General features: G+C 42.9%; 1 protein-coding gene across 1 annotated transcript in view; it reads right to left on the reverse strand.

Annotated features, from left to right (window-relative positions):
• Positions 1 to 16,615, reverse strand: part of DIS3L2 (DIS3 like 3'-5' exoribonuclease 2) — a 390,397-nt gene that overhangs the window by 98,911 nt on the left and 274,871 nt on the right. The window contains exon 11 of the mRNA XM_017886189.1: positions 393 to 505. Within this exon, the coding sequence (XP_017741678.1) occupies positions 393 to 505 (113 nt within the window). The remainder of the gene's footprint in view (positions 1 to 392; positions 506 to 16,615) is intronic.

The following is a 16,615-nucleotide window of genomic DNA, read 5'->3' on the forward strand; positions in this document are numbered from 1 at the left end:
AACATTTCCTTAAAGGGCCTATAGTAACAGGAAATCGTCATGCCACTCTGCTGAAGTAGTATGAAAGCAGCCACAATACATGAACAAACGCATGTGCCTGAGTTCCAATAAAACCTTACAAAAACTAGTGGCTGGTGTCGGCTGAGTTTGCCAAGCCCTGCTTTAGAAGAATCGTTTGAAAGCAGGTATTTTGCCTCCTTTCTTTCTGAAGCTGAGTATCTGTCAGTTACTTATATAGCAGGGCCACTCCGGGGTGAGGCCTCAGATGAACACCTGTGTCTTTCTTTGGCTTCTCTTTCCGGAGAACATGTCATAACAGCGAGCACACACTTTTCCAGGGAAACAAACAAATAAACAAAGCAAGAAAAAAGAAACTGGAGACGGATTTTTACCTTTTGAACCAAGTAGACACTTGTGGCCCTCTCAGCAGCCACTTTATCCAGATCGGATCCCTCCGGAACAAAGTAACTCACGTCAGCAATGTGAACTCCCACTTCGAAGTTGCCTATAAATGCACGAGAAAGACTATCAGGCTGGCATGGAAAGCCACAGCATTCCCTCCCAGAAGTCCTTTCCTAGAATGTATGTCACTCCCAGAGGCCACAGGACCTGCAATGTAGATCCAGTCTTGCTTTCTTCCTTCCTTGGCCACCTCCCCCTGTGACCCGCACTACTGTTGCCTTCCTCATTGTATAGCAAAAGATGATGAAATTGTCTTGTGAATAAACAAGATTAACCACTTTCCCAAGATGTCTCCCATTTCTAAAGGCTTCTTATCTTTGAGTAAACATAAGAAGATATGGCTCATTCTGGGTGATGAACAAATCCTTTTAGGTCACTAGAAGTGAATTAATCCCCAAATCTTGCAGACACAACCTCTGAAAGCTCTGCCCTTCCTTCCCATTCCCTCTGGCCATTGCCCTATTCAGCCCACACCTGGCTGCCCTACCTTGCCTCTGTGCCCCCTCACCTGGCCCTCCACACTTTGCTGTGATCTTTCTAAATGTGGGTCTGGGAAAGGTACTCTTAGCTTGTTATTTATGTCCTTGCAGGGTCACACCCCAAGCAACCTCAGCCCCATCCTTCATATGCTCTGTATGCAGCTGTCATGGGAAACTTCTTTCCACTCCCTGAACAGATCTTCCCTCAAGACATTTAGACGTTGGCTTGACTCATACTTTTCCCTATGCTTGGGATAGTCTTAATAGGATCTGCCTATCAAAATCTTCCTTACTTTATTTGGGTCAACTGAAAGAGAATCCCAAAACAAGAAGAGATTCCTCTATCCCCCTCCCCCTGTTTCCTCCACCTGTCTGCCTCTTCCAACTCCCCACCACCCCCCAACCCCATTTCCTCCACCTGCACTGTAAAGCAGCTACTCCACACCTGTTGCTGCTTACCGCGGTCTTTCTTCAGAGCTCTCAGCACTACCAGATATCACAGCATATCTCTATCGGCTTGTGTGTTTGTTATCTCTCTCCCTAAGCTCCCGGCAAGTAAGGCCTTTTGTGTAATGTTTACTGTTGTACGCCCAGGGCCTGGAAGAGTGCCTGGCACATAATAGGTTCTCAGGAAGTACTTGCTGAATGAATGAATCAATAGTCGGTTTATCTTTTCCCTCTGGTAAAGGACCCACTTTCTTTTTCCTTTTAGAACTGCTTCTTCCCTTCCTGGTGGAGCTGTCTTTTAACAGGCCCTGCCCTCCCTATCAGGTTTACCAGAGAGTTGGTCAGATGACCAAGGCTGTTAGAACTGTACCTTAAATGAGGGAGGGTAGTTAGGTTATAAACTTAAGATTTATTCTTGAACATACTGTAAATCATCTATCAAATATAGTGTATGTGAAAATAAAAATATACATACACATACAAGAGTATATACATATGTATATACTTACATATACATGTATGTGTGTATGAAAATGTACAAAATGAACAGATTACAAAAAAGAGTATACATGTAAAATAAGTATATAGGATGGGCATGGTGGCTCATGCCTGTAATCGCAGCACTTTGGGAGGTCAAGGCTGGCGGATCACTTGAGGCCAGGAAATTTGAGATCAGCCTGGCCAACATGGCAAAACCCTGCCTCTACTAAAAATAAAAAAATTAGCCAGGTGTGGTGGCACACACCTGTAGTCCCAGCTACTCAGGGGGCTGAGGCAGGAGAATTGCTTGAACTTTAGAGGCCGAGGTTGCAATGAGCTGAGATCGTGCCACTGCACTCCAGCCTGGGCAACAGAGCAAGGCTCTGTCTCGAAAAAATAAAATAATAAAATAAAATAAATATACAGTTTAAAGATACACAATGGGCAGAGAGAAACACATGGAAGATACAAGCATAGTGTTGAATTTGCTTAAGTTGAACAATACACTTGATAAATGATATGAACTCTAGAAAAGAGGGTCTCTCTCCTGGAATCCCAGGCACTAAGGACCACATAAACCTGGAGCTGCCAGGAAACATCTATGCTACATAACCATGCCAATATAGAAAGTAATAGTCTAAGAAAGAAAAGAAGAATTATGACCTCATTTGAACTTCAGGATCCAGCTGAGCCTGAAACTAGTCTACCTGCGGACTTGGCAGTTAATGAGTGAATCAATTCCCTTTCCATTATGACTCACTGACAGAGTCCTGAGTCACACCCAGGTTGGCTCAGAATAACTTATTAACATAGTACCATTTGCTTCTTTGGTGACCTGAACGATCAGTACTAAGGTATCACACATTTTATCTGCAAACTGTGTAGCTACTTATCATCCTCCTACTCCTTCACTGGGGGATAATTCTTCCCTCAGTTTTTAAAATGGAAAAATGCTCAAATATGGGGTGCTTGAAAAAAGGGGTTCAAGCAAAGAAAATAATTTAAGATTCCTTATTCTTCATCTGGTGTGACACTCAGAGACCACCTTCCTACAGGGCATTCTTCAGGTTTTTCCGCCCAATCCTGTAGCTGTAATACATAAAGGAACACTTAAGTACACTTAAGCGATCCTGGCTGCTATGGGGTAACATAACAGATCTGTTTCCCACAGAGAGGGCTGTCTGGAAAGCTGAGAGGAACCAGCATGACTCCAAGCTTAGCTGCCTCATTCTGACAGGCACGCAGCTGTGTCGCTGGGTCAATGGGAGCAGTGAAACCTGCCCTGTGATCGAGGAACTGAACTTTACATGAATTCAGCCAAGAGTCTCAGACGGCTCAACTTCCAGTTTTGATATTTCAAGTATCTAAAACCAACACTTAGAGAAGGTAAAATAAAGAGTCTTCTTTTGAAGTCAGCATTATAATATATTGGCCTACCAGGTAAATATTGACTAAAGGACAAGAGAGAGGATTATTACATCATGATATAAACCATAATTTTAAATTCAGTCTCTGTGTTACTACACATGAACTTTCTGTCCTTAGTCAAAATTGACAAACTGACGAAGAGTTCATTACAGGAGATAAAATACGAAGAAGGCCAATCAAAACATATTTAAGAGACTTAAATTTCACTCAGAATTCCCAGCAGAGCCTCTGAAACCAGCAAAGAGAAGCCCTCTTATTCTCTGCTTTGGATCTTTTTTATGGAAACCCTAAGTAAATATTTTATCATATATGTTTACATAATGTGAACTTGCAGAACTCTTGAGGTGGTGGCACTGAACTTTTTATTCTATGAAAGAGAAAACATAAATCCAAAAGTTACATGGCATATGCTGCCAAAATGTTTAAGACAAATTTGATATTTTAAAAGATACTGTCTTTCATATAAAAGTATTCTTTTAAAATATTTTTAAATTTAAAACTTTCATCTGCCAGGGCTGAGTCTGTGTGTTTAAAGAGCAGTTAGAGCAGAGAGAGGAAGGATCCCCAGGGCAGCCATGTCTGGCTCACTTTGCCCAGGGTCCACAAACTTAGATGAGTATAAACACTCCTTTGAATGAACTTGACAGGACATCAGAACTGCTTCATCCAATTAAAACACTAATAGATTATAAAGTGGGATTGAGAAACGATCTCTTTGAAGCCAGCCTTCCAACCAGTGCAGCCACTTCCCCACAGTGTCCCTGCCAGGTGGCCCCTGCCATATCCTCAAGGGTGGGAAGCTGACATCTTGAAGCCACCTGCTCTCTTTCTGAAGAGCTCTGGTAGGGGAAGTGCTTCCTCACATGGATCCTCTAGTTTATGCCTGCACTAGACATCCGTGAGTGGGGACCCCTCCACTGAAGGAGCTCCCAGTCTAATGAGGCTCGCAGATACACCCGTGTCATGACTCAAGTGTACGGGAGTAAGCTGAACTGCAATCAGTGAGAACATCTGAAAGTGTTTTGTGATCCATAACAACTACATAAATGTAACATGGACAATGATGATCATAAAAATAATAAAGGCCTGTAATCCCAGCACTTTGGGAGGTGGAGGTGGGTGAATCACCTGAAGTCAGGAGTTCAAGACCAGCCTGGCCAACATGGTGAAACCCCATCTCTACTAAAAAAATACAAAAATTAGCCAAGCATGGTAGCACATGCCTGTAGTCCCAGCTACTTGAGAGGAGTCCCAGCTACTGAGGCAGGAGAATCACTCAAACCCGGGAGGGGGAGGTTGCAGTGAGCCAAGATCGCGCCACTGCACTCCACCCTGAGCAACAGAGTGAGACTGTCTCAAGAAAAATAATAATAATAACAATAATAATGATAATAAAGATAGCAGGAGTGATCATTTATTAAATGTCTCCTCTGTGCTAGGGGCTCCACACACAAGCTAACTTTGACTACAGCTATGCAAATCGTTTTGCACAGATGAATTATCTGAGATGTAGAGAGCTTCTCAGTCACTTTTCTAGTTACCTAGCTAAAAAGTGAGAAAGCCCAGATTCAAAACCAGGTTGGGTCCAGATCCTTTGCTCCTTTTATTACCCCTCGCCATACGCTGTCACTGCAACTCCAAGACAAGATGATACAACCCAATTTTTCATCTCAGTGGGCCACAGCTCAAAATCCCCCCCTATCTCTCATAACTCCATGGAAGCCACATTCTCAGCTTTGGATTCAAAAGTCCTGGCAGAGACTCTTCCCAGCCATGTTCACAGCCACACTCCTGTCCCTGCAGGCTCTTTTGGTTCCCACTGTCAGTCTCCTTAACCACTTGTAGCAGGGCCTGACTATAGAACAACCACTAAGCCATTAACTCCAGTTCTATTTAATTAGATGAACAAGCTCTTTAAAATCTAAACCACTCCCTTCTACATTTCTAGCTTACAGTCATTTTTAGCTGGTAGTGCAGAGACTGTCTGAACGACTCAAGAGGCCTGCGCCAGGAATGAGCAGGACCAGGGTGGTCACCTACTACAGGTGGGGTCTTCCCTTACCAGCAGTGAGATAAGGGCCTTCCAGACTTGGGTCACTTCATTCACTTTTACCCATTGCTGAGACTGGACAGTGGTTACAGTGGTGACAGAGGCTCTTCTTGACATCAGCAGGACACGCCTCGCATAAAATAATATTATGTGTTGTGATAGATATTTATTCCCCCCAGTCTCCCCACCCACTGCCAATTCACATGTTGAAATTTAATCCCCAATGTGATGGCATCAGGAGGTGGACCTCTGGGAGGTGATTAGGCCACAGAGGTAGATCCCTCACAAATAGGATTAGTGCCTTATAAAAGGGACCCCAGAGAGCTCTCTCATTCTTTCTACCATGGAAGGACGCAACGAGAAGGTGCTGCTCTATGAACCAGGAAGTAGGCCCTCACCAGACCCTGGATCTGCCAGCATCTTGATCTTGGACTTCTCAGCCTCAAGGACTATGAGGAATAAATCCATTGTTTTAGTTCTTTATGCCACCTAGTCTACAGTATTTTGTTACAGCAGCCTGAATGGACTAAGGCACATGTGACGCCTGGAAAGCCTTTTAATATACTTCATCAGCAAAAAATAACTTTGTCCAGGTCACTTGTAACCTCTGTGCACTAAATCCAAACCTTTGTAGGCCTGACCTTATAGCAGTATCTGAAACCTGGTGATTCTGCGTCCTCCCCACCCCCACACCTTGAGACACTCCTCCTTAGCTCTGGGCCCCACTCTGGGTGTCTAAGCTCTATGTTTGCTCCTCTTCAAGTTTCTTTGCCTCTCCGTGTCCTTTGCATGTGGTGTGCCCAGCCTCTGTGCTCTGCCCCAGGCTGCCTTCTCTTCTAATTCCACCCCTTCTCTCTGGATTGTCTCACCTACTTCCAGGGATTCAAACCTCATTTCTGTGCTTTGGTTTTCTAATTGTATATCACCAGCCTAGACTTCTCTGAGCTCCAGATTGATGTATAAGAAGTCTACTGAGAATTGTCACTCAGCTGTCCCACAGTCATACCACATCACACTCATACCTCCATAAGCCCCTACTGTCAGCAAAACCATTTCTCTCCCTGTGTTTCCTGTCCCAGGAAGTGGGATCACCTCCACTAAACCAAAAGTGATACCCAGGCTTGCCTAAACCCAAAAAGAAACCTGGGACTTTCTCAGGCCTGTGTCGATTAATCACTCTGATTCTACCTTCCATACATCTCTCACATCTGCCCATGCCTTCCTTCCCGCCACTGTCACCTTGGCCAAGACCACCATGGCTTCTTCTAATATCTAACAACCTCCTATTGCTCTCCCTGCCATTTCTCAAACTCATTTTCCATAGTGAAAACAGTGCCCTTTCCAAACACAAATCTGCCTGTCGTCTCACCATCTACACCCTCCAGAGCCTCTGCTTCCCTGAGCACACAGCCCAGACCTGGCTTCCGTGGTCTGCCTGGCCTGGTTTTTGCCCACCCCTCTCATCCCATGGTCTTGTGTCTCCCACTCCTCCCCTGCACACCATCCTCTATCACCACTTCACAAGGAGCTGATACCAACCCAAATGCTCATCATGTGGGTCTGCTCTGTGCATGTTTTGACTTTCCTGGTCCTTATCCCTTGAATGACAGTTATACCCCCAAGACACTGTGATGGGGCTCCCTCTGGTTATCTCTATTCCTCTTCCTGGCAACTCCCACTGGTCCTTCAAACTACCACCTAAAGTCACTTCCTCCGGCAGGCCTGCCCTGATGACCTAGACCAGGCTCAATCCCCTTCTGTGTCTTCTTATAGCTTCTCAACTCTTCTACCCCCATTTACTACATGTAGATCATGAACTACCTCCTGACTCTCTGTAATCAGCATGATGGGTAGGGAAAGGGCTGGGCCCACAGTGACTGACATTTACTGAAAGAAAAAGAAAGTAACAAAAAATATAAGGCAGGCCCCCTGCTGCTCTGGGCTGAAAGGACTGTAAACCCTGCCTAACTGCCCATGCAGGTGCTGAGCCCTTTCCATACCAGGTCTGCAAGACAGCACACAGGCTGTGCCTGCATACCTCAGGTGACTTAAAACTCACTGCTGTTCTGGTGAAGCTCACTACGTCTTCAGGTAAAGCAGCAATTATTATTATTTTTTCCCTCTTTCAAAGCCAAAATATGTCTCCCTAGAGTTTCCATTTATTGGCTCCAGTTCTGGCTCATAAGGGTGCCCAGAATAAGCCTATCTCCTCGGACGACAGCAAGAGAAAGGAGTGAAGCAGGGCTAGGTGCTTTTAGGGTAGTACCAGCTTTAATTACTGAGACAGCCAGCATATGGCCCCCCTGGGACTTTTCTCCTTCAGGCTAAACAACCACATGGTTTGGCTTTCAATTACCTCATAGTCTTCCTAATAACTATCTTCATTCATTTAATCAGTCATGCAACAAATACTTATTAAGCTCCTACTACGTACTGGTCCTTTTCTATGCAAGCTCCCTTCTCGTGTCAAGCTTCCAGTCAAGTGGGGAGAGAAAGGCAACAAGCAAACAAAAAAATGACAAGATTACTTAGATAGTAAAAAGGACTTTGGAGAAAATAAAACAGCAAATGCCTGGAGCTTATCTTAGAGTTCATTAGTAATGAAAAGGTCTCTCTGAGGAAACAGATTGAGACCTGTGGGTCTAAAAAGACCACATCACATGATGACATGGGGGAGAGTATCCCAGGCAGGAGAGCCAGAGCGAAGGAAGAGGGGTGGGGGCAAGCTTGCTGTGTCTAAGGAATAGAAAGATGGCTGGAAAGCAGAGAAGAACTGGAAGCAGGGAGGCTAGTGAGGTGGATGGGCCCTGAGGAGAGCTGTCCTGCTGGGTCAGGATGAGGCATTCTTTACTTCAAGTGCAATGGGAAGCCACCGGGGAGTGCTAAGTGGAAAGGTAACTTGAATGTACCATACTCACTTTCTCACTTTGCCACCTCACCCACTCTGCAGACCATGGCTCTATTAATGCCATCTGCAGTCATACTGAACAAAAACAAAGAGCCTGAAGACCACAATCAGAAGTACAATCTGCTGGACACCCTGACAGATAGAACAGATGTTGGATTTCCTGTCCCTCAGGTTGGTTTCCACCCAGTCTATGATGGGAACACAATGCTCTGGCTTGGGTCACCCCTCTTGATCCTGTGGCCAGTTTTCCCAACACAGGAGCCTCAACGGAGATACAAAACAGTATTCTGGAAGTTCAGAAAGGGTAATCCAACCAAGAGGACTGAGAGAAAGTGAGGTTCCGCTGTCCAAACAGCACCAGCGATGAGGGGCCTGACTCAGGGCAGCTTGACGCAGCTAGGACGTGGGCCCTGGCCTCAGCATGATCCTACTGAATATTGGAGACAGACTCAATTGGGCTTGGATCACCTTGTGGCCACACAATAAACTCCATCTCTTACTTGGGATAAGCACATTCCCTCTGAGAAACACTGATTGGGTTGCTAGGTAAGAGGGACAACTCAAACGCTGGCATCTTCCAGCTCCATGTGGTATTCGTTATGTAATCTCACACAAAAGCTGACCACCAGTATAGCAAGCCATGGCAGCACTCCATGGCCATGACGTGGTAATGGTTTGAGGATATTTTATAAACTTAAGAGAAGTTGAAGTGAAAAAAACCATCTGGGGTAAGTAAATCTGAATGAAATACAGGAACCCACCACGAGGAGGGGGTAGCATAGGATGACTTCTTCTTAGGTCTCCCCAAAGGTCAGGATTTGAAGAGCCTGGATTTTCTTCTTCTTTTTCCTCTTTGCCATCCAGCAAGAGGTTAATGAGGACCTTTAGTTGCAAACTCCTTAACTGGTGAGCTCATCTTCTGGAACTAAGCAGTTTCAAGAGCCTTTTCCCTTCATTATTACTAAGGGCTCTATCAATCTGCAAGTACTCAACAAAACTGCCCACACAGCAATTTTTGTCATGTTCAATGTAATTCTCAGGAATCTAAGTTTAAATTTATATGAACAGCATGGACGAGGAACACCCAGGTAGTAAATTCCACTTTTCCTCTTCCAAATGACTTGAGCAATGGCCTTCTTCATTAACAGGAAAGAGAATGAGGAGCTGAACTTGCGAGGCTGGCGCACTCAGTGTCTGGGAATTTCCAGGCATTTCAGCAATGAGTGGGGAAAGCCCAGGTCAGCCGGTCAAGCCTAGGACAGAGCGCAGGCTCCAGAGAAGCTTTGAGAGCAGCAGGGCAGGCACTTGGTTCTTCCTCAAAGCCAAAACACAGTGAAGTCCTAGGGACTGCGAAGGACCCTAGAAGATCATTACAAAGTGAACAGGTCAAAGTAATAAGGGCTGGGGTACAGGTGGGTTGGGAATGGAGCAGGACTGTGGAATGAGCGATGCAGGGGCTAGGTGATGGGAACAACGGGTTTCATTATACTCTTCCTTCTGCTTTTGTGCATGTTCAAAATTCTTCATTAAAAAAAAAAGAAGAGGAGGCAGGGCTGAAGGCAAGAAAAGAAAAAAGTTTGAAAAGGACAAATCCAGTTAAGTAAAACTAGCTCAAAGTTTTAAAACAACAACAAGCCAATAGAGGCAGAAGTTGAAGGTTACTGCTAAGAAGGAGCAGAATAAAAATGTCCTCAGTGATGATCTTAAGAGGCAGCAGATATCAGGATTGTTCCTTTATCCGTTACACACATTTGTAATGTTTTCAGTTTTCAAAGGCTGAGAAAAGCAACAAGGATAAAAGTATAAAATAAAAAATGCAAACCCTGCTTTAAAATATCTGGAGAAAATATAAGAAGAAGGTAACAATGGTTTCGAGTGACAGGATTTTGAATTTTCTTTTGCTTAGATGTAAACTTTAATTTTGAATCATAAGTGTTTTACTTGGTAAAGAGTCTTGGATTTTTAAAATAAAACACATCAACAAAACTCTATGTCCACCCTAGCCACCTGTGTACCTCTTGACTTCCCAGCACACACCAAGAAACAGCACTACTGGCCAGCCTGAGCAAGAGGCAGTAAATTGATGCTAGCTTATTGGTCAATTCTCCTGGTGGATTTTGGTGACTAAAGCACTTTGCAGGCAAGCTCCATAAAGGTGACCTTAGTAAATGAAGTAGCGGAGAATTGGGCATACTCTTTCTGAACAGGAAACAACTATTTTCATGCCAGAAATGTGACTGCAGTACGTAGTAGGTCATGGCATGTGTTGTCATCTATTTTATGGCCTTCGGCACGTATGGCCAGCATGGGGACCTAGTCTTTCTTATGTCTGAGGCTATGCAGGGAATGTATGTGTAGAATCCCAGCAGAATGGTTTCCCCCAGGTCTAGGTCTGAAAACAGAATTGCAGCATATTTTCATTCATTTGCAGATTTTTCTATTTTTAACAAGTCCCGGCTGGGCGCAATGGCTCACGCCTGTAATCCCGGCACTTTCGGAAGCTGAGGCGAGTGGATCACCTGAGGTTGGGACTTGGAGACCAGCCTGACCAACATAGAGAAACCCCATCTCTACTAAAAACACAAAATTAGCTGGGCATGGTGGTGCATGCCTGTAATCCCAGCTACTCAGGAGGCTGAGGCAGGAGAATCGCTTGAACCCGGGAGGTGGAGGTTGCGGTGAGCCGAGATAGCACCATTGCACTCCAGCCTGGGCAAAAAGAGCAAAACTCCGTCTCAAAAAAAAAAAAAAAAAAAAAAGTCCCAGGACATAAGTACTAGTCTCTAACAGCCAAATATATCAGAGATATATAATTTTCAATGTTTTAAAGAAATATAAAACAACTATGTGTATTAAAATGCCTACAAACTAAATGTTGTTAACTGCTTAATCCAATCCCAGCATTCCTTACATCAGAAATTGAAACAACTTTCATATTTACCTAGAATTCTGAAAGGCAAAAGCTCATTGCTTTATATGCCGGTGACAAAAACCCTTAGTGGCTTTTCTCTGACACTGGAGATATCATTTGGGTTGTTATTTTCTCACCATGCCCAATTAGCCCTTTTGGATCCAATCATTCAATTTCACTTATTAATTTCTTTGCATGAAAGGGAAACCATTTCTGACCCCCCAAGACTTCACAAAAGTTAACCAGAAATTATATACATAATTTATGCATGCTTATGGTATGAGAATCCACCATACTGGTGGTCTCATAATAATGGCATATTGACTGCTTACTTTTTAAAGCACTTCATTATATTAATTCATTTAATCTTCCAATGCTATGAGACTAATCTCTTTCTACAGATAAAGAAACTGAGACCCAGGGAGGTCAGACAACTTGCATCAAGGTCTGACTCCAAAACCGGAGTTCCTAACCACTGCATTATGGAGATTTGTCCCTTAGCATCAGGTACTTGACAAACTCATACCTGCTTCTTTTTCAACACCTGTAGACTACAAGCACTCTCAATTTAATTTTAAAAGATTATACATTCATTTTGCAGAACAAACATTTTAATAAGTAGAACAAGTAAGTAGACATAGTATGATTTTCAATATGACTGATAGTAATTCCTTTACGGAGACAATAAATATTTGTTGAAATGAAAACCTTGTCAAGTAGTCTTTTTACTACTGGTCATTTTCTATTTCTGAGCTGTCCATATATCAGTTAGTTATAACTCAATTTCCTGGGTTTTTTGTGAGACAGGGTCTTGCTCTGTCACCCAAGTTGGAGTGCAGTGGCACAATCATGGCCCACTGCAGCTTCCACCTCCCCGGGCTCAAGTGATCCTTCCACTTCAGCCCCCTGAGCAGCTGGGACTTCAGGCATGCACCATCATACTCAGTTAATTTTTAAATTCTTTGTAGAGACGGGGTCTCACTATGTCACCCAGGCTGGGCTCGAATTCCTCCCACCTCGGCCTCCCAAAATGTTGGGGTTACAGGCGTGAGCCACCCCACCTGGCCTTGAACATGACTTTCGTATTTTGTAATAGACATGGCTGTGGTATAGTTGGGGAAAGATGTCCTGTCCTCATGACATATGCTCAAGTTCACTTGTAGCCTCTCTCACTAAAATGGAGTTAAGACTCTTCAGATGCAGTATCTCCTGGATGATGATAATAGTTTTATTTATTGTGGCTGGAATATAAATACACTCAACTATTTCTTGATTAAATGAGTAATCTTCACAAAAGTTCTATGAGTTAGGTACTGTTAATATTTACATTTTACAGATGAACATTCAGACTCAGAGAGGTTAAATGATTTGCCCAAAGTCACACAGTCAGTAAATGGCAAAGCCAGGATTAGAACATTGTCTGACTCTAGTAACAATGTGCTCACCTATCATACCAAAGGATCATATGGTGGTGCAGCCTTTTCCTAAGGCTGATGAGGATTAACAATGTTTTAATCATTATTACAGTTACCAGTATCTCTTAACTTTTTGTTTCATGACAGCTTTATTGAGATTTCATTAACATACCACACAGTTCACTCAAAGTATGCAACTGAATGGTTTTTAGCATAGGCACAAAGTTGTGCAACCACAACCACAATAAATTTTAAAACGTTTTCATCACCCCAAAAAGAAAGCCCATATGTGTTTACAGTCACTCCCTATTTCCTCCCAACCTTCCCAGCTGCAGGCAACCACTAATCTATTTCTGGTCTCTACAGATGTACCTGTTCTGACATCTCATATTAATGGAATATGAGTGCCCTTTTATGCTTGTCTTCTTTCACCTAGTTTATTTTCAAGGTTCACCTCTGTTGCACCATGTACTTCATTTCTTTTTATGAATGAATAATAATCCATTATATGGATACACCATATTAAATTATCCATTCATTGGCTGCAGACACATTTGGGTTGTTTCCATTTTTTGTGTACTCCTTCTGTTTTTTTTTTTAAATAAAACTTTTATTAAGGCATGAAATACATAAAGCATACAAACATTAAGCATACAGTTCAGCGAATTTTTACAAAGTAAATATACTTATGTAACCACCACCCAGTTTCAAGAAATAGATCGTATGCAGAATTCCAGAAGCTTTTCTCATGCCTCCTCCCAGTCTTTACACTCACCAAAGACAATTACATTTCTGACCTCTATAATCTATCATCATTGATCGGTTTCACCTTTCTTTGTATTTTACATAACTAGATTCACATGCATATAGTATGTATCTATTTTTGGTCTGGCTTCTTTTGCTCAACATAGCGTTTTTGATATTCATCATGTGTGTTTTGAATTTGCTTCACTCTGTTGCTATATAATATTCCATTGTAAAAGTATACCCCAATTTATTAATTTTATTGTTATCAGGCACTTAGATTGTTTTTGGTTTTTCGCTATTATGAGTGACGGTGCTATGAACGTTTCTGTATATATATACACCTTTCTATGGGGTATATACTTAAGACTAAAACTGCTGGGCCATGAGTTATGAATCCACTCAACTTTATTACATATTGTACAATGGTTTCCCAAAGTAGTTGTGGCAACTTACACTCCTACTAGCAGTATATGAAAGTTCTAATTGCTCCACACCCTCACTAACATTTTCAGCTTTAAAAACTTTTAGCTAATGTGGTGGGAACATAATTAGTATCTTATGGTGGTTTTCATCTCTATTCTCCCTCTGGACTTACAATATTTTCATGTTTTTGACCATTGGTTATCTTCTTTTATGAAGTGCCTGTTCAAGTCTTTATATGATATATTGGTAAGAGTCATGTGCTGGATACATATATTACAAATATCTTCTCCCACTCTGTGGCTTGCCTTTTCAACAATTATTTTTTTTAAAGACAGAGTCTCACTCAGTTGTCCAGGCTAGAGTGCAGTGGTGCAATCTTGGCTCACTGCAACCTCTGCGTCCCGGGTCAAGTGATTCCCGTGCCTCAGCCTCTCCAGTAGCTGGGATTACAGATGTGTATGACCATGCCCGGCTAATTTTTATATTTTTAGTAGAAAGAGGTTTTACCATGTTGGCCAGGCTGGTCTCGAACTCCTGACTTCAAGGGATCCACCCGCCTACACCTTCCAAAGTGGTGGGATTACAGGCATGAACCACCGCACCCTTTTCAACAATCTTAATGATATCTTTTGATGAACGGATGTTCTTCATTTTAATAAAATCTAATTTATCAGTCTTTTCCTTTAAAGTTTACGCTTTTTGTGCTCCACTTAAAAAATCTTTGCCTACACCAAGGTCATAAGGTTATTCTTCTTAGGTTATCTTTAAAAGTGCTAATGTGTTACTTTCATACTCAGATCTATGAGCAACATGGAACTCATTTTTATGTGTGGTACAAAGCAGGGGTCAAAACCAATTTTTTCCCCATATGGATATCCAACTGGTCTAGTACCATTTATTGATTAAAACCATCTTTTTCTCACTACACAGCAGTAACATCTTTGCTAAAAACCAGGTGGTTGTATATATAAATGGGTCTGTTTCTGTATTCTCTATTCTAGTCTCATCTTGACTTCTGAGCAACTGCCGAACATTTATTATTTCAGCATAACCCTTACTACAATTCCATGGCAATTTTTTTGGTCTCACTCTGTCGCCCAGGCTGGAGGGCAGTGGTGCGATCATGGCTCAACGCAGCCTTGACCTCTTGGGCTCAAACAATCCTCCCACCTCTCAGCTTCTTGAGTAACTAAGACCACAGACTGCATCACCATACCCAGCTAATTGTTGTAATTTTTGTAGAGATGGAGTTTCACTATGTTGCCAAGGCTGGTCTCAAATTCCTGGGCTCAAGCAATCCTCCCATCTCAGCCTCCCAAAGTGTTGGGATTACAGACATGAGTCACTGTGGCCCATGCAAATTTTAATCTTTCTAATTTTATATTAATAATAACTTTCACTTAACATTTCCTTTTTCTCCAGTGCCAGGGATTATTCTAAGTGCCAGGGATTATCTCATTTAGTTTTCCCCATAATTCTGAGTTAGATATTATCATCCCCCTTAATGTCAGGGAACATTGAGGTAAGAAGAGGTTAATTCTCTCCTCTGGAATATTGACCGTGTCCCTTCTCATTTTGTTGTTATACAAACTACTTTTGTGGAAAAGGATCAGAAGTATATGCAACTTTAGGCAATTACTGTAAATATCTTTAAAGCTAAGTTGTGTTTCTGCAACAACAAGCATAAATGAAGCTTAGCTCTTTTAGTTTTTCATATACTCAGTAATTTGGAACTGGAAGACACTTGAGAAACTATCTAGTTCAAACTACCATTTTATAGCTGAGGAAAGAGAATTTCAGAGAAATCACAGAAATGCCCAAATTTCCATGATGCAGTAGAGGCAAAGATTAGACAAGAACCCAGTTCTCCTGCTCCTATTCCAGTGCTCTTTCTGGAACGCCACAACTGTCTCTCATCACGCAGTGAGTGTGCTGGATCACTGGGACTTCTTAACTGGCTTCCAGGTTTACCTTGGTGCCAGATACTTAAGGATGCCTGACTGGTGGATGCCAGATTATCTTGGCTTTCATGAGCAAGGAAACTGGAACCAATCAGCAGAGCTGGAAGCTGATGAACACAAAACAGTCCAAATTCGGTTTAACAAGGTGCACTGAGACATCCATGAAAAAAGAGAATTTCCAAAGCCCAGACCCCACAGAAATCGGGCTAGCAAGATTTGAATGGAACATAGGAATAAGACTTAGAGGGTGGAGCTGCCTCTCCACTTAATCTTTCCACTTAGACTCTGTGTCCTCAAAAAGGAACTCATTGGCAAGCATCCCAGGAAGCCCACTTCCATGCCAGAGCCCTCGCATGACTATTCCGTTATTTGGATTTTTTGAGTCAAGGTACAATTCAGTAAAAAATGATCATACAACAAGGACAGTTAAAATTGTTCACTCACTGGCTGGGTGTCGTGGTTCACGCCTGTAAGCCCAGCACTTTGGGAAACCGAGGCAGGTGGATCACCTGAGGTCAGAAGTTCAAGACCAGCCTGGTCAACATGGTGAAACTCCATCTCTACTAAAAATACAAAAATTAGCTGGGGCCGGGCGCAGTGGCTCAAGCCTGTAATCCCAGCACTTTGGGACGCCGAGACGGGCGGATCACGAGGTCAGGAGATCGAGACCATCCTGGCTAACACTGTGAAACCCCGTCTCTACTAAAAAATACAAAAAACTAGCCAGGCGAGGTGGCGGGCGCCTGTAGTCCCAGCTACTCGGGAGGCTGAGGCAGGAGAATGGCGTAAACCCGGGAGGCGGAGCTTGCAGTGAGCTGAGATCCGGCCACTGCACTCCAGCCCGAGCGACAGAGCGAGACTCCGTCTCAAAAGAAAAAAAAAAAAAAAAAAAATTAGCTGGGTG

Source organism: Rhinopithecus bieti, unplaced genomic scaffold (assembly GCF_001698545.2).
Source record: "Rhinopithecus bieti isolate Rb0 unplaced genomic scaffold, ASM169854v2 scaffold_13704, whole genome shotgun sequence".
Taxonomy (NCBI): Eukaryota; Metazoa; Chordata; class Mammalia; order Primates; family Cercopithecidae; genus Rhinopithecus; species Rhinopithecus bieti.